Source organism: Ptychodera flava, chromosome 20, assembly GCF_041260155.1.
Source record: "Ptychodera flava strain L36383 chromosome 20, AS_Pfla_20210202, whole genome shotgun sequence".
Lineage (NCBI taxonomy): Eukaryota > Metazoa > Hemichordata > Enteropneusta > Ptychoderidae > Ptychodera > Ptychodera flava.
The window spans coordinates 14,679,525-14,700,820 of NC_091947.1; the positions used below are offsets into that span (position 1 = coordinate 14,679,525).

General features: G+C 40.0%; 2 protein-coding genes across 9 annotated transcripts in view; one reads left to right on the plus strand and one right to left on the minus strand.

Moving 5' to 3' along the window:
• Positions 1-9,510, plus strand: part of LOC139120121 (neuronal acetylcholine receptor subunit alpha-10-like) — a 218,035-nt gene extending 208,525 nt beyond the window's left edge. For all 7 annotated transcript variants that reach the window (XM_070684220.1, XM_070684219.1, XM_070684221.1 and 4 more), the window contains 3 exons: positions 1,209-1,411; positions 4,198-4,524; positions 5,975-9,510. In XM_070684220.1, the coding sequence (XP_070540321.1) occupies positions 1,209-1,411; positions 4,198-4,524; positions 5,975-6,582 (1,138 nt within the window). In that variant the 3' untranslated portion in view covers positions 6,583-9,510. The remainder of the gene's footprint in view (positions 1-1,208; positions 1,412-4,197; positions 4,525-5,974) is intronic.
• Positions 9,511-14,830: 5,320 nt separating this feature from the next.
• The window catches only part of LOC139120123 (neuronal acetylcholine receptor subunit alpha-10-like), a 31,870-nt gene continuing 25,404 nt past the window's right edge, over positions 14,831-21,296 (minus strand). For both annotated transcript variants that reach the window (XM_070684225.1, XM_070684226.1), the window contains exons 5-8: positions 20,362-20,471; positions 18,703-18,905; positions 17,654-17,980; positions 14,831-16,512 (exon numbers count right to left, since the gene is read on the minus strand). In XM_070684225.1, the coding sequence (XP_070540326.1) occupies positions 15,965-16,512; positions 17,654-17,980; positions 18,703-18,905; positions 20,362-20,471 (1,188 nt within the window). In that variant the 3' untranslated portion in view covers positions 14,831-15,964. The remainder of the gene's footprint in view (positions 16,513-17,653; positions 17,981-18,702; positions 18,906-20,361; positions 20,472-21,296) is intronic.

Here is a 21,296-nt window from a genome sequence, read left to right on the forward strand (position 1 = left end):
GTCTCGCGAAACGATAAAAATCATCATCTACAGCGTTGAAGACTGTAAAAAGCCATTCATTTTAGTTGACTTTCACAAATATCACACTTTTCTCTCAAAGAATGACTTGTTTCATATATGGTAAGCAAACGATCGTGCGGTCAATGACTAAATCTCGCGAGATCTCCCAATCATGAGCTCCAAATATTTTTCGCCTCACTTGATACGTGTAACATACACTTTGCTCATCAATTATCGTTTTGCTGCGGGCAACCCTGATCCAAAATGGCCGTGAGACCGCAACCTCTTGACCGGGGAAAGTGATATGGCAAAATAAATCAAAAGGGAGGTGATATTGACCTTCCGCTGGCTGCATTCTTGTGTAATTTATGAACGTGTATTTTGAGATTATGTCCACGTGCTGATATCATCAAATGACGTAAACAATACCCAATCTGCTAATCTGTATAGAAGTCAAACTCTGTATTTCCCACAGGCGTATTTATACTGTTTTATAAATTGACAGTTTGTACGAGTGTAATTGCTAGGAAGTCATTCGATTGAGTTGTACAATGCTTCGGAACTCTGTACTTCATTTCCAAAAGTCACAGCAATGTTATAGATATAAGCCTGTTGTTACAATTGATACCATAAAAAGTCGATGTTTTCTCAAAAAATTGCAACAGATACCCGCAATCAATAGCTATGACCTATGATTTTGAGATAAACACTTTCATTTTTTAATACTTAGCATATGCGATGTACTCTACAAATGTGCCACGTAGGATCATATTCGTCTGAGTGGGGGAACTATTCACTCGATTGAATGTTCGTAGATTCGCGTCCATCTATCGTACGTTTATGAGCTTCAGTAGTATCCTAACTGCATAAAGATGCTGGAGGTTTCTAACGGACGTGACAAACCGCCCAAATATCTGTACAAGTATCCGCAAAAACCGCATCAATCTGACGCCCGGATTAGTTTCAAATAAGCGGCACAAAATATGTTGTCATGCCAGTCAGACCCGTGCAGGGTCAGCGTGTATATTAATGATAACACAGCTAGGCATTTTAATATTCCTTACGCTATAGACAAAATTTCACGCATCAATGGATGAACGCAAAATTTATGATAGATACAATTTCTTGACTTACACCTTGGTATGTTGCATTTGATACAGTCAATGTCAAAGTTATGACATGCCGTGCATTCATATTTTACGTTCCAGTGCTGCCAATAAATACGAGAATTTTCTGAAGGGGCACCTAGCTGTGGTTTACAGTACTGGGAATGTCTTATGGACAGCGCCGGTGATATTCAGGGGCCACTGTAAGATTAAACCAACTTATTTCCCCTTTGATGAGCAGAAGTGTACAATGAAATTTGGAACGTGGCAGTATGACGGCTTCGAAGTCGCCCTCAATGGCTCAGGTAAGGCGTTCTTCCGTTTTATAAAAAACTCTGTCGTGATATTCAGAGTCTTTTGAAGGCAGAATACACACCATGTACACGTATTTTCACAACACTCAAAATCTTATACATGGTGCACCTTTTACTTATCTACCTACGCTACTTAACAATAATTTTTGTTTCATTTCAAATCTACGAGAGGGGTCCTTTTCTTCACCTACTTGCTTTAGTGTAAAATCGAAAATTGATTTTTTTTCTTGTAGAGTTTAGGGTAAATGATGGACCATTTGAATTGCAAAGGTTGATCAATTTGAAGACTTTGCTCTTCTGACTCAGATATTCAAGTGCTAACCTTAGATTTTATTGGTTTGTATGTACACAAGTGTAAAACCTTCTCCGTCTATTTTTATGCCAATTATTTTAACTGTAAAGTTACTATTGAACTTTACAACTGCAATGTAACTCTGTTCACTCGCAGTGCTAGATGTGACAAAACGAATCTTCTTGAATTAACCTTTACACATAAAATGTATTTACACCGCTAAAAATGACTTTATCAGGATAAAGTTTTTCGCATCATGCAATCTCTGCAGTATGCGTACAATACAAATGTAGTGTAAACTTGAATATTTATTCATCGCTCATAACATGTATGTCATCTCACATGATTGCGCAAAAATTAAAATGTTCCAGTCCTTATCCCAAACGTACGTCCTCGGGAATACATTTTATTATTCAGGCCGACTATCTGACAGTGGATAAAACATGTTATGAAGCAAGATACCTATATTTTGTAATGATTATAGCATTTCATGGATTCGCATATAATCCAACCACAAAAAATGTCGACGTAGATAACACACTGTCACTTATCCATAAGAACCTCACCAGACATTCAAGAAATTTAGCAAAGGTAATAATTGATAATGTCGCTTTCACATTTCCGTTTCATGAGTTTGTATGATGTCATTTACGTCACAGCAAAATTGCACCGGGGATTTTTAGCAGATTTACAGATCTCAAGTCACCTATCAATCAGTAAGCCGTTGGGTTAGCGAGTAACATGATTGATTCGCCCAGATCTGTGTAGTATTGGAGATTGGAAGCATCGTCGGCTTTTTTGTTATTATGCTGTACCGTATTGAGTGATCGTTCACTTGGCTGAGCAGAACAGCCACGCTTAAGGATTTGACCATAGACATTAAAAATTTCATTAGAGTCTTCAAATTATCGTCGATTTCCAAATGGTCGAGCGGTTGACTTCTATTTTTAAATTAACAGTTGATTAAAACCGAATGAAATAAATGAATTTCATTGATTCCGGAATCACTCGCCGTATTAATTTGATTTATTACGGAACGGTCAGTGAGTTGTATAATTCGTACATGCGCCCAATGCATATTAGTACCGTGTGGCTCATAAGTTAGAGATTAAAGTAGTGCGTTTAGTTACTCCATTGATCCATTACCTGTGCATGTATCTATCTACTGCCAATATTTCTTTCACTTGCATGCGTTTAAGTCATCAAACCAGATCAAGGGTCCATTAATGCATCCATCTGTCCTTCCATTCATCCGTCCGTCCAACAGTTTCTTTAATATCAACTAAACCCAGCAGTGGGGCCAACCTCATCATTTCGCCCATTCGTCTATACGTCCTGCTCCATTTCTTTGTGCACACACATTCACATGTGGATCTGGAACGGTCAAAGTCGACCACGCGTCAACAACCCATCCATCCGCTCATCAATATGTCCATCCACTCCCCCGTCCGACGAAATCTCGTTCTCCCGCATCTCCATTCCTTGCAACAACATTCCTTCCTTTTGAGGAAAACATGCAACATCCATAATGATTTTTTTAAAAAACATTCAATCAACATTTCACATATAGCTACACATCAATTGCCAATTTAAATGTTGAATTCTTTGCGTCCTTCTCATACCGAGACGTCAGCTGTGTGTATATTCTAGGGTGCCTTCCCCTAAACTGAGTAAAAATGATGTTTAAGTCATTTCTTGAACTTAAACCACTACAAATAATATTTACCATTGATTTCGATATTTCTTTAGAATCCATACATTGTTTCGCGAACGTTCTTAATTGCTTATGTATAGGATAAAGCCTGAGTACGAGGGCTCTTCTGGTATATAAAGTCCAACCCAACGATAAAATGTCGAGGCCGCAGGCCGAGACATTTTATCGTAGGGTTGGACTTTATATACCAGAAGAGCCCGAGTACGAGGGTTTTATCCGACTTAAAAACTATCGCCCCTAACTGATATATTTTCGTTTTCAAAGTGTTTACGTCAACCGTCCCCTTTGTCAATGTAACATGTTTAGGATATGAATTAAAACTTTTATTTGTGAAATAGCCTTCCAATGTAATGAAACATTCTATAAATGCCCTAATGCACATTATATAAATGCCCTAGGGCACAGCAGATTTGTTTTTTCAGCTGGTTTCCGCTGTGTTACCAAATTTGAATATTAAAATGTACCAGATGTCTACAGAATATGACATGTTCACTTGTGATTGGACAGTACTTTACTACGGCGCTGTCATTCGTTTTTGGATTTGGTGACCAAGGCTTTATGAGTAAATAAAACACCCTGAATTGAGCACTCTGATTGGTCAATCAACAGTAGATAGTTTTTAACTTAATCAATAAAGTTCTTTATAACTTTTTTGATTGCCATATCCATAGGGGCCTCTTGATTCCTATCCAATTTCCAATTTCCAATTTCTGTAAATTTCCGCTTGTTCATGTAACTGTTTCATTTAAAATGTTATACTTTTAATTGCAGGTGACAGGTCAGCATATGTCAGCGACGGTGAATGGGATCTAAGTAACCTGACAGCGAGCAGTAACCGCCAATATTATCCGGACACACCGGGCATTCCCTACACTGACGTCACCTACGACATTTTCTTCCGCCGTCGCTGCTTGTTCTATGTCTTCTATCTGATAATGCCGTGCACGTTGATATCCCTGATGACCATTCTTACATTCTTCCTGCCAGCCGAGTCTCAGGGCAAAATCAGTCTCGGAGTCACCGTGCTACTTTCGCTCACCGTCTTTCTTCTTCTGGTGGCCGAAGTCATGCCGGCCTCGAACGAGGTTCCAGTCATCGGTAAGTGCGCCCCCTTTTGTCTGTGCTCGGTAAAGACGACGTACCACCGCGTGGCAGTCGGCGTTGTATTTAGGCCTTTGAGCGATGAGTTCACTCGAAATAGCTGTGTTTTAGTGATGTGTATGAAGTTATTTTTCTTATCAAAACCTGTGTTCATCCCAATATGACAGATAAATTCATTTGGTAAACGAATAAAGTACCCCCAGCTGTGCTATTTCAATAAAGGATTAATTTATGGCGTAAAATGTGTATGGCAAAGGTCACACAGGAAACAGGCCGACCCACATCACAGAAAATAACCAAGATTCATTGTAAAAGTGACGACGTTATTTTGAGTGATATCAAGAAAATAAACGGCAAATGACCGATGGTTTTCATCGTTTTTATGTGCAAACTGAAAATTAGATTTGTGATAGATGCGGTTATCTCGCGTGACGTTCTGTGGTAACATATGTTTCATCGCCGACAAACTTTACTCAGCTGAATGTTTTGAATTGATCGGAAAATCTAATCACCATTCGCATGCAAGTCGGATAAAAACTATGATTTGATCAATCTGTGTCCTTGGTACAGAATTCGTTTGGGATTTTTTTCTATTTTTTTTTCGAGTAGCCTTCAATGATTTCATCGCTGACCGTCATCTGTGTCAGCTCGATTGTTCTGATCATGTCTGACATTGAAGGTATCTCCATTATCACCAGTTTGTGTAGTTAATTCTGTGAAAGTTCACTGTGTGCCATATAGACCAAGGTTTTCGTTGATACTTCGTCGGGCGGCTTTAAGATGTATGCCTGTATGAGATGCCGCTTGATAAACCCGTTAGATAAGGCTTTATTTCACAATCCATCAAAATTATTCCAGGTTTATAATTTAAACAGTCAATCATTTGTATTGTTGGGAGAGGTTTATAACCATTTATTATTTCACAAAAATAAATGCACTAGCCTACGTTTGTATCATCAATAAAAAGCATATCTGCAATCCACTTTGCAAACATTGCAAGCAAGACAAGTGTTCTTTAAGCGAGTTCATTGCTTACGCCGTAGAAAATAAAACATTGAAGTCCGTACAGTGTATTGTTCTCTGTAAGGTAACATCTGCTCTTCTTGTGAAGTTTTCGATACAAAATGTGTCGTTCCAATATCTCACCAATCTCTCTCACCAATAACCGTGGTCAAAGTCTGACTAAAGATGAATATGCAGTGACACGTCAAACCAATGCTGTCGTGTGTGTACACTGTATTTGTGTGTGTAATATATGTTCGAGTAGATACGACGAAATACATTTTACGGGTTTAGTTTCAGTCAATGAGAAATAAAATTAAACACCTCAGTCCTGTAATATTCGTTTGTATAGCTACAAGAAAGATGCATATCAACTCTTCTCATTGCGCCCTCAGTCGTTTTCTTTGGTAGATATTTTATACTTTAATAACTTCTTCTATTTCAGGGCAATATTACGCTGCTACGATGGTCCTTATTTCGGTGTCTCTGTCCATGAACGTCCTCGTCGTCAATCTCTACTACCGGGGACCCGAGAAAGACAGTCTACCAGTCCCTGATTGGGCAAAGAAATACCTGATCGGATACGTGGGCTGGTTCCTCAATGTGAACATCAACCACGACATGCCGGTTAAAATTGTGAACTCGCGCAACGCGGCGGCCAAGTCCAGCGCCGAACTCATACCGCTAACCGCCGTCAACGGCGTGGACGGGGACAGTTTGCAGTGCCCCGATTCGCCGATACCAATGCTCAGGCTAAACTCCAGCTACAGGAGTGACGTGGACGGCAGTCCCGGCATGAACCATTCGAGCAGGACAAAATATAATTCCAGTTTAGCTTCCCACACGGAAGAGAAGGAAAACATTGTCCTTTTGAAGCAGATCTTGCGGGAGCTGCGGCACTTGAACAAGTACAACGAGAAACAAGTCGAAAAATGCAGAATACAGAGGGAGTGGAAAAGAGTTGCCAAGGTAACGGATAGGATTTGTCTAATAATGTATCTGGTCGGCACGGTCTCTACGGTCATGGTGATTGTTTGCCAGATACCATGGTAACGGGTAGATGGTATAGTGACCAAGGACACTGCAATATCACAGACAAACAAACAAATAAACAAGACACCGATACTTAATGACAAATGAAAAGAACCACTGCATTTGTTCGTTTGCCAAGAATAAATAGCTGTAAGTAAGATGACACAAGTGGTCGCTCTGATGGTCAAGAGACAGTGGACTGAACAGTCTCAAACAGAGGCATTAGCTGTCATTTGCACACGGCGCGACCCCCAATCAAACACCAAATGTGGTCTCCTTCGCAACGTGCTCTCTCAGTAGCATTCAAGTATGCATCGTTATATATCGGACGAGAGTGCCTTCTGGGTGGAATCGAATTGTGCTTGCTGTTCGGATCCGTGAACCATGACCTCTTGCACGAGAAATATCGATACTCGAGACTGACTTAATTAAAAGTGTCAAATATTCATACGTAACAGTCCGTCGCGATCGCTCTTTTCCACGGTAATTTGTTTTGTGAAACTGTACAAACATTATCATATCATGTGTGCCGGCTGTGCGGTGAAAGCTTCCAAACCGGTAAAACGTAGCAGGGGAGGACTGGCGGTTCTCGTCCAGTGTATTTTGGGGTATTTTTTTTACAGAATTGAAGCATTGCTAAATACACTAGCCCATTATGCAATATGTGATAGCCATAAATCAGTACTGAAACCAGGAGCTTCTTGAAACCTCTTTGACAATATGATGCTATTTCCCTCGACGACGATGGCTACCAACCTGGTTTAAACTTACTTAATGCTTTGAACCCCGATCCCCTTGTGACCTATAAACTTACGGGGGTTTATCCCTGAACAGCGTTCAAAAGATGAACGTCTTTTCATAGTGTTTTATTTCAATACCGTGACAGAGCAGAGAGGTTTGTCTTGCAAGTACAGTTACATCTTTGTTCAATAGCAGAGTCGTATCTTGATAGATGTGGTAGAGGGCTTCCAAACAATTATAATCCGGGACAGTTTTTTTTGCGTAGTCGCTTGATTGCCATTTTGATGTATTTAGCGTGATTTTTTTTGAATGGTTTTTGCTTTATAACTGATTGTATGCATAATGAGAGTTTGCTAGCTTTTATTTTTTTTTCGCTGTATGCTATAGCTAAGTTTACAAATTACGACTTGGTACTGCCATGTATCCAAAATAGGCAAGGCTTTATAGAGAATGTAGGGCTTGTTTTGTCATCTTAATATTAGTTTTATTTTTTATTTGATCACAGCCTTCAGTCTGGCTCTTCTACTTAAATGCTGTGCTGTAAGTGTTTTTGTCTATGTACTGTTTTTGCAGTTTGTTGATAATGGGTACCGTATTTGCCATCTCATACGCTGAACATGCACTGCTACCAACATTAGTGTGTTTGACGTATATTGTACATCAAATCTCCGATATATCTGCTCAGTATTTATGAAACCTTCTAAGAAGGTATAGCAGGTTATTGTTATGCTAGAATTGATGAGCAAATGTTTTCAAAAAATCACATGTAATATTACGAAGTCGTGCAGTGTTATCAATATTATTAGATTTTAAAGAGACGAATTTTCATTTTTTTTCATTATTTACCCAGCTTCGCCGTAAAGACTTAGAGCGATTATTTGGAAAAATATTAATTTTGAGCACACAGATTACAGACAATAAGGTCAGTTACTTAAGAAAGGAAGGATGATTTTCACGTTTTCAGGTGGAATAATTACTGAGTCTGATAAACGTGTGATATTATTAATCTTTATCGTTCACGACTGTCATGAACCAACTCCGACACAGCTATATATAGCAACTATATGTAGTTTCTAGCGCTCAGTTTCAAAGGTACTAGTATGTGATTTGTATGATTGGGAAGGAAAGGGGACCAAAGCCTGGAAGATGCGTCGCTCCGTTATTCCAAAGTATTCACCGACACGAGTTCGACTGTTCTGGAGTCGACGGCAGGACCTTGACCACTGCACTCGCTCTCACAACCTGAATATGACGTTGAATGCAATTTCGTGATGCTTGTGCTCCTGGTCCGAAATGTGAAAGTCAAGTATTAGCCTCTGTTACGAAGAAACGCAGTGAGGAGTGTAGGCCGATATTTCGCGAGATTTCCCACCCTATTTGAAGTTGTGTAGAGAGAAATACTTGCCGTGTCAGTTGAGAAGAAATCAAAATACATCCTCGGCTGTAAGAATTCCATCGATATAATGCAAGCTACCAGGTATCAAATACAAAACGTGCAGCCAAAGAGATACCCATGCCAAGACACGAAGGCATTCTCGAGCGAACACTGCGCGGGATATATGTTGTGTATATTTTGTACTTATGATGTCTTAGTTTCCTCCTGCGTTTTGCTGTACAGCTTGAAATCCATCACACACGAATCCCTTGAAATCGGGTAAGCTATTACATCAAGCGATGCTTTATCTCAGTGTTGTACGTGTGGCGAGCATATCTTCACCTCAAGGGCTTTAATTAGTTAATGGAAAACACCACTCTCCATATCAGTCTGTAGCGATCTTCACCGAGTTTTTTTAATCTTATGAATGTCAGAGAGATATAATGTGTAACGTAAGCTAACTCCATTGCAAGTTCCCGAGATATATTTCATCGCACGCAAAGAAAAAGAAAAGCACTATAGGACTTTATGACGTGATGTTTATAGCAGTTACACAACAATAAGGAGCGCGAATCTGTGCCTTGAGCATAATTCTTTAGACATGGCTAATGAAATCTACCAAGATTGATGCAACTTAATATCTGTAAATAGGATTTCCATTGTGCCGATACTGTTATTGAATGTACTTTACCAAGGTCGAGTTTGTTCCTTTGTTGAACTTGACTATGTATAAAGATTGTATTGATGCGTTGTAATAAATGTTGACATCATGATGTCTGGATCAGATAGTGCCGTATTCCATGCTACGGTCACGATCGTCCCAGAGAGACTAATATGTTTGCTTGGCTGTCTCTGTACCTACCCTTGGCTGTCTTATCGTATAATCTGTCTTTGATATCATCTCTTCTGCTCTACAATCCGAGACAATCAGCAGTTTTCAGTACAGTAACTGTGTGCTCTCTGCCTGTCTGACAATCAGCCAGTCTCTCTCTCTCTCTCTCTCTCTCTCTCTCTCTCTCTCTCTCTCTCTCTCTCTCTCTCTCTCTCTCTCTCTCTCTCTCTCTCTCGTATATACACGCATTAATGTTCCTAGCTTTATCTTTCTAGGAACTTTAAAGGGAGGGTAGTCGGAACTGCACCCGTGCAACTTTCTTGTTTACAAATGATGTATTTCTATGCACGATATATATCCAGATGTATCACGTCAACATAGCTGTAACATGAATTTTGCGATGTACATTATGACATACATAATATAACTATTATCATTCGCAAACGTAGCGCAGTTTTACCTTTAAACGATGTGAAAAATAGCCGAGTTTGATCGCTCGATGGTCGTGTGATCATATATTTAACATTAAGCAGCCGGGAATTATCAGACCCTTCTGAACGCCCGATAAGTTAGTAACTTGTATACGACGCCTATTCCCCGGTACTGATGACATCAAACACGATATGGACAGTGGTACCGTTCATACTATGTAATCTCCGATTTTGCATTCGGGTTGTGAAAGATTTTTTGCATTCGGGTTGTGAAAGATTCTGATTATCGACGTGTTCACATCCCAATCCTTACGTTCACCGCCATATGGTGGGTCGAAATTAGACCATTAACAGCACTGCCAGTTTCAGATGACAAACAAACGTTTTTTGAAGAAGCTGTTTTCCACACACCTCTGCTGGGTATACAGAGTTAAAAAGTGGTATATTCTGTTTTTAAATTTTAAATAAAGCGAAGCAAAATGGAAATGAGTGTACGTTTCCATCAATCACAGAGGCGAAGTCAGGGTCCTAACCTCTGTTGGCTTCAGCGGCAAATAATTTGAAGTCAGCACAGTCTTCGTACAAGAATTAATTTACTGTTGATTAATTTTGAAAGAGTCACCAGGATTACTTCTCGTTGCCTGAAGTGTTCAGATTCCTTTTCAATCGTGGTATGCTTGCGCCGTCCCCTCCATGAAGGAGAGAGAACATCTATGACGGGTTGTGTAAAGGTAACCGTGGGGTTGCGTGATAGGGCTCTTGATTGCTCCATGACGGACAAGATAGTTAATATGGGTATTACTGAAAACTGCATTGGGAAGAGGCAACACTCTACGTAAAATGCGCCTCGAAAATGAAAGACTTAAACTTTTGCTCAAATTTTATTCAAAGCATCTTTCAACTACCCTCTAAATTTTCAAAATCACGAATAAAAATTGGGAGGTCACCATGCAAATTTTGGTACTCGAGAAACAAAGCTCCGAAGATTTACCCATATCTGAAATTCAAAATTGCCGCCACTCCCGTGTTGACTCTATGGAGAAAGATAGAATTTTCGATTTTAAAAAAAACTACGATAGAAAGTTTTTTACACCGAGAGCTTTACAATGACCCCCATGTGGTAGAACAGAAAAGAATTGTAAATGTTTGGGAGTCTGAATATCTGTCCCCGAGGCGCATTCTACCTTAAAACGGAACATACGAGCATAGGATACATATATCAACTTCGAGTAAGATAAAATTGGCATGAATTCGTGGCATTGAGCGGGGGAGGCAAAAAAAGTTGATGGAATGTTGGAAAAATGAATGGATAGAAGGCGGAATGGATTAGGGTGGATGAAAACATGAAGTGATTGGTTTTTCGCTACACCCATATTATTACCGTGTTCTTTAGTCCTCTATCGACTGTCTCTCTAGCATTCCCGGTTGCGTTTCTCCACTGTATGGATAATTCAAAAGTCTATTAATTCAACAACCCCTCAGGCACAACAATCTAGCTCAGTGACATTCGTTGCTCTGGCCTCGACAAACAATGCACAAGCACTCAAAGGTCATCCTACGTGACCGTACAGTGGTCTGATTTTAATACTGTCACTCAAACAGTCGTCCCAGTTTATTCCGTTTTCCACGGTGAACTGATTACCCTGGAATACCCCGGGCTTTGATCTTCTACAGGGAAACTGATCTTTCTGCAAGGAAACTGCGTCAATTAAACATACGCCATATGAGTTGGACGATGCGGTCTCATATAACGATGCTGCGAAATGATCTCTCTAAGCGATTAAATTGAAAATGTTAAAATAAGGAGGAGCACGGTGTCATATGAAGAGAGCTTAGACGACATGTAGCGAATACTACCCTTAAAGAAATCCAACACGTGTAACAATGCGCTATGTTAAAAGTGCCATAGCTGGCGTACATTCCGACACTCTGATCAGTGGTGAATCGGCTCCCATCATTGCTACAAGTGGCCTGGACGACGAGGGCGCAGTGTACACGCTTCATATTTGTCATATTTTCATCCTATATTATCAGAGAGACAGCGTGTTTTAATATAACGTTTCCATACATATATATATATATTACCCATCCAGTCCTCTTTGTTTCGCAAAATATATATATACATACATATATATATATATATATATATATATATATATATATATATATATATATATATATATATATATATATATAATATATATATATATATATATATATATATATGTTACCTATCCAGTCCTCTTTGTTTCGCAAAAATTGAAGATGTAATGAGTCACCATAGTTTGACACCTCCTTTACAGCGCCGCCAGCGTTTAGGGTGTGAGGATCACGCAGTCTCCGATGCCCAGCGAAGCAAATCGCCCCTTTGCTAAGGTCGCACTTTCGATCGATGAGATCGTAATCGGCGAACGTATAAATCACCAGATTCCGGTAAGACAACGTGTGGATGTGCAAAATACGGCGAGATGACACCAGTCGTCAGGGGCCAGTTCTTATGGCTTTTTTGTGTCGCATTCGAAATCAGGATATAGACACAAATCATGGCTCGCCTTGTCGATTTTTGCATGTTAAAATTAACGTATAACAGCGGATCGGTGTAACATTTCATCACTTGTATAACATTTTCTCACGAAGAATTCCATCGGTTTGAAGTTGTCTTCTCACACACGATATCTGAAATGACACCCGGCTTTAGATCTTCGAAAATACATTTACAGGTGCAGCCAACGAACAATGCACTTCTAAAAAGATCCTTACTATGATAAGATGTATTGTGGATGACAAATAATGTGAAATGACTAATTTTAAGTCAAGAGGGTAATTAATAAGCTGTTCATAATTTGCCCTCCCACAGAAAATTTTTCGACTTACCCTCCCACACTCAAACTTCATTTTTACCCACTCCCCACTTATTTTTGCCTGTTTCCCCTCCCCACTGTGAATTTTTGAAGCTCCCTCGCCCTGTGGCGAAAAAAACTTGCCAATTTCCCCTGCCCTGTAAACAATTCCCCTAAAAAAGTTTTTCTCTAAGCCCTGTCCCCAGGACAATTAACCGATATCCGCCCTGCCTTACAAAAAAACTAAAATTTGCTCCCCTACCACCTAAAAACATGTCCCCTGCCCTAGCAAAATTAAAATTTCCCCTGCCCTCAAAAATTGTTCCTGGAATAGCTTTTTCGATGAATAGCTCCGTTGGCTGCACCTAAACATTTACAGGCCTTTATACTCTATTGCCTCTATAAAGTCACGAGAGTGTTGTTGTGAACTAGGTTCAAAAATCGCAAAAGACAATAAAACAGTAAAAATGTGTTTGATAGACTCAATCTCCCTAGTCGAGATATTGCCCATTATAAACGCCGTTTGGTTGTTTCTGATTATATAAATTCCACCTTCAAAGAAAGAATTCTCTTCTTAAGATAACCGTTATTATTATTATTATAAAAAAAAATTATTATTATAAAAAAAATCACGGTTCAATTTATAAAATGTCGTCAGCCATGCTATGGCATCTCCTTGATAATGATACTTAGCGACATGAGAACACTCACGACGCCTGGTCCTTACCGGTGTCACAATATTCTCCCTGTGTGGTTTCCTCTGAGCTTAGGTCAGCACTAATGACTTGGTATTCCTGGAACCGACTAACAGCGATGATATTATTGTTTTGAGAATACTACCGGGACACATTTCGATCAAGCTGCGCCGTGACATGTAATTATAACACCATCGAAGTGACTCCCATGCAGATATCTCGGGGTAACTGCTCGATAAATTGATCACCCACTGGTCAAAAAACAAACAGAAACAGCCAGGCTTCCAACTTGCTGATCACATTGATCCGTCAGTCAAACTTGGTGACTTATCTTCAGTTCTCAAATTACAGCTTCGCGAACCTCACTTATTTATCGATATAATTTCAGCGAAACTGAAAACTCTACAGGTGATTGGGGAAAAACTACCCCAACGTCAAGGTGATCGTCAAAAGCATTCACGTATTTTCTATGACAACGGTTATTGCTGACGGAAAAGGCCGTCGCTCAGTCATGGCTATATGATTTTCAAGCTTCTTCTATTCTTAATTAAGTCTCTGGGGATTCTTGTACAGCAACAAAAAAGTCACCATAGACTGCTTCATTGCACCTCGGGCAAATTTGTCATTTATGGTATTCTGTTTCCTTTATTCGTTTGTTTCAAAATCCAAGATATAAATTCACAGACTGTAACCCTCACATATCTGTGAGCATCGTCTCTGATATGCACACACGAAGCGACAGCAAAGTCTTTCCTTCCGAAAATACTCTTTCGATGAAATGTCAATTTACGAGCCTACTCTGTGTATTACTTGGATATATGGTGGACTGGTGGTCATACAGAGTTGAATACGTGTAATATGGCAGGCAGATCAACGTTCACCCGGCTCATAATGGCTGCTGCTAAAACATTGAGTGAGAGAGTATGGTTGTAAAGTTGCAGTATACCGACTCGGATTACGGAAGACCTTGGAGAAAACTTTTCCGAGGGTCTATGCTATCATCATTCTATAAATTAAGTGGTGATAGGTCACTTATGGCTCTACAGGAAAGATCTCTCTGTCTCTGTCTCTGTCTGTCTCTCTCTGTCTCTTGGTCTTTCTGTCTCAGTCTGCCTGCCTCTGTCGTCAGCCTCTATCTGTCTGTCTGTCTGTCTGTCTGTCTCTCTCTCTGTGTCTCTCTCTGTCTCTCTCTCTCTCTCTCTCTCTCTCTCTCTCTCTCTCTCTCTCCCCACATATTCTTCTTTGTAAATACTCGTTAGGGTGGAGAGGTAGGAGAGAGGACAGCACTTATGAACAGAAGTGTCCGTGGTTTTGAATCAATAAGCAGTGAAGTGATTTTCACGAAGGCAAGCGGGTCGGTTGGTTATGGAAATCTTTATTTGCAAAACCACAAAAGTAATAAAAAATGGAAAAAATTAATAGATAAAGAATGATATTATGCAAAATATACTTTTGATTCTGCGGTTTTTGGAATATCACCAATTAAAATCGAAGTAATTGTAGAAGCGCCACCAACGACGACTCAATGGCTCTGCGAACGCAGAAATATAATACTACATCCTTTATATAATTTACAACAATGTATGTTATCTTTAAAGCGTTTTTTTCTTTCAAAAGTTTCTTTAATTCCCTGCCCAATGATATACATGATTCAGCAACTCATTCCCTCTTCAACGATAAAATTCTTTGCACGTATTCACTGACGATATTTTAATGAAAAAATACAAAACGATGCCTCTGTCAATGAGTCCGAGAAAGATGCGAAAACTCAGTAGAGCCGATGCTGTATGTCTCGTGACTGGCTCCTCTTGGTATTGCTATATGTTATCAGCTTGGAACACTAACTTAACTGTGCGAATATCTCACCTACAAATTCAAGCTTTATTAAAACAGGCATTCACGCCTATATGGTCTACCATTACAGTAAATTCAAAAGCTACTCTTATAAAAAAAAACCCACCCGGTTATTCTATTCTTTGAGAACTTGCCGATGTGAAACCAACACGTCAGGTAATAATTAAGGTATTTTCGTAGAATGATGTTTCTCTTGAATTATCTGGAGCCGAGACGCAGATTTTTCTTCATTGCTTTATCCTTATAGTCAAACCACCAGATAAAAATCAATAGATTGGATGTCGATGGAGAGACGTCAGGTTATTAATCATCGCTGATACGCCCGGATCCAACCCTAAATTGCTGAGTTGATACCTCTGATAGGCGTATCAGGAGATTAAAACTTTTTATTATTGCTTTCCATTTCAGAACGTGATAAACATGATAATCGCGCGGTGCTCTGTGCGATTGCACCGTCAAAAATATTAACGGGTCACGATATGCATACGGTAAATATATTCTCTTTTGTACAAGGCACAAATTGTCCCTCTTTCACGAAAAACAGCCTCTTGCAACCCCAAGAAGGCGATTGCTCCAAATAAAGTTTGCCATCACCTTCAAGTTTCGTATTCCTCAGATACCATATTTCACCATGGTTACGAGTAGTCAAGCTGGATGCAAATGATAAGAACTGTACTCAAGCAGCAGAGCAAGTAAATTATCATAAAGATTCGATCCAACAGGATTGCACACAGTCTCCATTCATTCTGCGCATGCTCGTGCCTATTTTTCCAGTCGTAGAACGACGACACCCTCCTGAACTCCGCCAGTAAGTGATGCATGACGGGACAGTCTTCATGGGGGCCAAGAGTCGCCGGTTTGGGTTTTCCTGACCTCACGTTACCGTTGGGTTTTCTCCCAAAAATCGGACTATCATTCCCGTCCATCCGTCGGACGATGTTACAGATACTCCCATCCAATGTCATGTTCACTTTGTGTGACAATTCCATCCCGTTTGACTTGGCCTTCGGTTTCTTCTCGACCTTGGAAATGCCGAAGAAGCGTCCGACGCGTCCGTGTATAATCCTTTTCAGCCACGTTGGCATGGGGTTGCCTTCCGGGCTTTTGTAGTGTATTTTTAACACAGCCACCGACATCGCGAGCGATAGTGTGACAGTCACCATTGTGCCGGCGTAGTACTGACCTAAAGTTTCCAAAAGTAAAGAAACATGCTGTTAATTGATCAAAATGAGTAATTTTATCCAGTTAAAAGTCCAAAAAGTAAGGCGATATCAAGAGAGAAAAAATCTAAATATTTTCATGAAGCACTTGGTCATTTAAAGAGCAATAAAAATTGAAAAGGTAATCGGACTGAACAAAAATGTCATTATCTTTGTATATAAAACTCCTTTGTCCCTTTCGACCTTTCTCTGGTTACCCCTCTGTGCAAATGTACCCTCACAAAAATTCTAAACGACTCATGCAGTTGGTTGTAGTAAGACGGATAAAATATGAAGGTACTAGAGATCTGTAGCTGCGTGGACAGCTTATCTGATGGAACAAGAACTTGCGCGGCTGCAGTGTTTGCACGGAATATTCTCGCAAGACACAAAGTCTTCGTACCATCTTCAGGGGCGAGAAGTATGACCGTTAGAGAACTTATTGTAACTGATAACGTTAACTGTAGTACAATCAACGGGAGAGCGAGTAACACCAGGTCTAAATTATCGATAGGTGGCGCATATTGAGGTGTTGTGCTTGCCGCGTGTAGGGCAGTGCGGCCACTTTTGATCTCATTACAGCGTTTCTTGGCCTTATCACCCGGAGATCTGTACCTCATTCTTTCACGGTCTGAAGAGGCGTTTTGTTCATTGTTGTTATAACGGCTGACTATCTACTCAGTGTGCGTTTCTGCAACGTGACCCACTCACTGCAACAGCGATTACGGTGTTTTATATCAGCAGGATATTTTTCCCTGAATAAAGCTGTATAGGTTATAATGGTTGCAACAGTGACGACGCAAAGCATTCCAGGGAGAAAATAAAAAGAAAATGATATGGGATCCTACACAAGCTACATTATCATAAATATCATCAAAAACTACCCTGTATTTTTGGAAAAATGATATTGAATCTTTACCAGTCTGATCTAAACGTCAAGTAGATATTTAAAAAGCATAAAATAAACTCACAATAGCTTGGAATGGGAGGTATCTAGTTATGCACCGTCTATCAACTCTGTACATTTGCATCTGTATATTTGTAGTACTATAGTATGTCTCTGAACACCATAGGAATAAAGTAAACCCTCAATGGCTGGATAAGAGTGAAAACGAACGAACTCACCTATAACTGGTACGACACTAGCGGGCGGCATGGTTTCAGCGACCAGCAGGAGGAACACCGTGAGCGACAGCAGCACTGTTATCGCCAAACTTATCTTTTCACCTGATTCGGGCGGCAGTAGGAATGTTAGCAGGGTGACACCAGAGATTAGTCCACACGGCATTATTAGATTAAACACATAGTACAGGGACCTCCGTTTCAAATGGATATAGAACGTCACATCCGTGTACGGGATGCCCGGTGCATCCGGGTAAAATTCAACGTTGTTTTTTGTCGTCACGCCGGTCATATCCCATTCGCCGTCGCTCGTGAAAACTGACTGGTCACCTGTTGATATAAAGTTGCGCCAGAGAGAAATGTAAGCCAATAGCGATTTTCATAATTTAAATTGCAACCTTCGGAATTCGTCATTTCTGGTGAAAGAGGGGCTGAAAATTTCTTTCGTCCTACATGCATGTCACGACTCGACAAAGTCATCATCCCATCTTATAGTTAATGTACTGTACATGAAATATTTCTCATAGATATCGTGAAAACCTAACACAACTCTTGTAACCTCAAAACCTAGATTCCGTCGGGTGATACATATGCAAAAAGTTTAATACGTTTGTTTGTTTAAATTAGGCTCTTCGCCGATCTTAAATGTCAGAACTTTACTGCGGTTAAGAGCTTTCAAATGTCCACTTGCGTTTTAACATGTCTTATAAAACGATTGGGTTGACATGTTTAAATTACAAAATTTGCTATAAACTTAATGCGTATCACTGCCAACTCTTTCATAAGCCGTACCGAGACGAGTTGACGGGCATTCCAAAAGATCAAACAAGCAAAATGATACGTACACCCGTCAGAATGCATACTTCAGCATTGCGCTTGAAGCACTTGTAAAAAATAGAATTCTATCCTCATTTTACATTACTTGTACTATTTCGGAAAGTATGACTTTGTGAAATAGCGTGAGAAATAAAACATGATATCTGAAAACAAAAAATAATCCGAAAAGTTGATATGTTCAAACTGGCTGAATGACGTCATTAGATCGTGCGTACCTCCGCCGGTTACATTGACTTCGGTTCCTTCGTGCTGCCAGGGGCCGAACTTGAGTCGGCATTCTTGCTTGTCAAAGGGGAAATATGTGACGTCTATTTGACAGTGACTGTGCAGAATGACCGGCGATGCCCACATTATCTCGCCATCGTTGTACACCACCGCTATCTTACCCTTCATGAAATTGTAGTAATGGTCATCGGCGCTGAAAGGATAGTAAATTGAACCGGGACATTAGATTTGCAAATGGATGTGCACTGTTCCATAACAAAGATGTGAGAAGAAGGTTATTGCAGGGGAAGTTCTGTACCACTTACTGAAAATACAAATGGCCTATGATATGATATAAAATATAATCACGAATATTCCACTGCAACTGCTCGATTTTGTCAAATATGTTTACATCCCCTCCCCCGAGTATTTATGTAATGACAATTTTTACAAAACAAAGGACAGAACTAGTATACTGTATCAACGGACAGTTTTGTTTATGCCTTTATCGTGTACTACTGAGCTACCCTTTGAGACATATGTCCTGCGTGATCTAAGACCTAGACAAATTAATATACTCTAACAAATGCCTGGGGACAAACCTAACGATCACCACTGGTTCTCACTATTGAGGCAGTGTATACACATTATGACGTCGACGTGCAGAGCGAATCTTTAACTGATATGAGATGATTGAAGTACTACTCTTGCAGCTAGAAGCATGCTCGAGCCTTTATACCATGTTTTCCATGCCCCTAGAAGACTTGCAGCTTCTTGAACTGAAATAGTGTCTTTCGATGATCGATACGCAACGCGTCGAAGACGCTATCAATTCGTATTGCTGTGTGCTATCACATGATGGCGCCCTCAAACCACTGAACTAACTCACGTTTTCACTTTCGCCAGCTGTGTGTGACATACTTTACCGGTGTACATTTTACGGGCTGCAGAAAAAAACTTGACTGTTAAAGAACAATTAACCAAATGCACACATAATGGTACCGGTTTAGTACGGCCAGACTGAAAATTCCGTCACTCGACGGAATAAATTTGCCTTTGAACAGAAACACATGTATTTTCATGTGTTTTGAATAGAAATTGAACATTTGTATTTTAATGTCTGAATAAAGGAGGGGGCAATCATGGGATAAATGTTTTCAGTCCAAAGGTTACGTTCTCAGTGGTCACTGAGAAGTTTAGAGAACTGACTCAAATGAAATAAAAAAGAGTAAAAATTTGTACGGACATTAATGAAAATACAGATGCACAAATGGAGAAGGCGCCATGTTGGTGTCGTATCATAAACCCTAGAAAAAAGAACTAGGGTCTATTGTCGTATCAACTCCAACGGCACCAGAAAGTTCACCGTATGATGCACATGCATGGATATGGAATCCATGGGAAACGAAGGCATCTTCGGTAGTGAAAGTTTAAGACTTCTGCAATCTTTCTGACTGCCACAGAAAGAACTCGACATTTTCTCCTCTTTGCGAGGGCCAAACTTTTTGCTGAAAGTTACAAACGAAAAAATTATATCTCATTTTAAAGGGAAGACGGAAGGATTCTGAGAAAAATGACAATTCGTCGAACATCTTCACCGCAAAGGATGATGGGAACTTGCCGATGATTCTAGAGAACCCGACCCACTGATTATTTTTGAGAGGACTTACTTATCGTATAAAACGACATCCGGCATCCAAATTTGTTCCGACGGTATCTTAAGATTGTAGACTCCGCCATGTGCAGTGCTGTTCCACTGAAGATATTCGTCAACCCATCTCTAAAAGAAATCAAAATTTTGTAAAATGGAGAGAAAACTCCTGGGTACACACAGCGACTGGAAGCGCGACAACACAGAGTCAGTTTCTTAAAAGGATGTTCGCAAGCATCGTTTAAGTATGAAAATGCGATAATACTGACTCATTTCAAATGGTGTACATAAGACATTTTCCTTACATCGTGCACTTCTTAAAATCAAATGGTTCACTGATAGTAACCTATGAGCGCCTCTATAGTCTTCAAAAATGTGGCATTATGCTCGCGATAGGGGAATGTAATCATCAGTTGATCAAGCGAGAAGGTCAGACAGCAAGTAAGAGTTATTTTCCAGATAAACGTGAAAACAGCTGTGAATTTGACGGGACGGTGAAGACCGTCATATGCGAGCAATCAATGGCAACGCTAACGTATTTGCAGCATTCGCGAAATGCAGAAATTAGGGTGATAGAGGGCGTTGAAAACAAATCCCGACTGTCTGTTTTGATAACCCTCGCCCTTCGACAATTGACATCGAACTTTCATAAATTCTGACGCATTTTGCACATGGTGACCCGCAATATGGCGTATGATAAGAAACAAACCTGGCACTGAGTATTGGATTTAACTGGAAATTCTATTTTGGCATGATTGCTGATATGTAATTTTCAATATACTGACGTAAACGAACATGGCGGTGTTGACCAAGACAAGTGATTATGGAGAAATGTGTTACAAAGCGCATAAAAGCAGTGTCCATATGCGGGTAACATCATACACACGTATGGCCTATACGGCCTCGTGAAACAGTCTCTTTTCAGGAGAATCAGCCCTATAGGGAAATAAACGT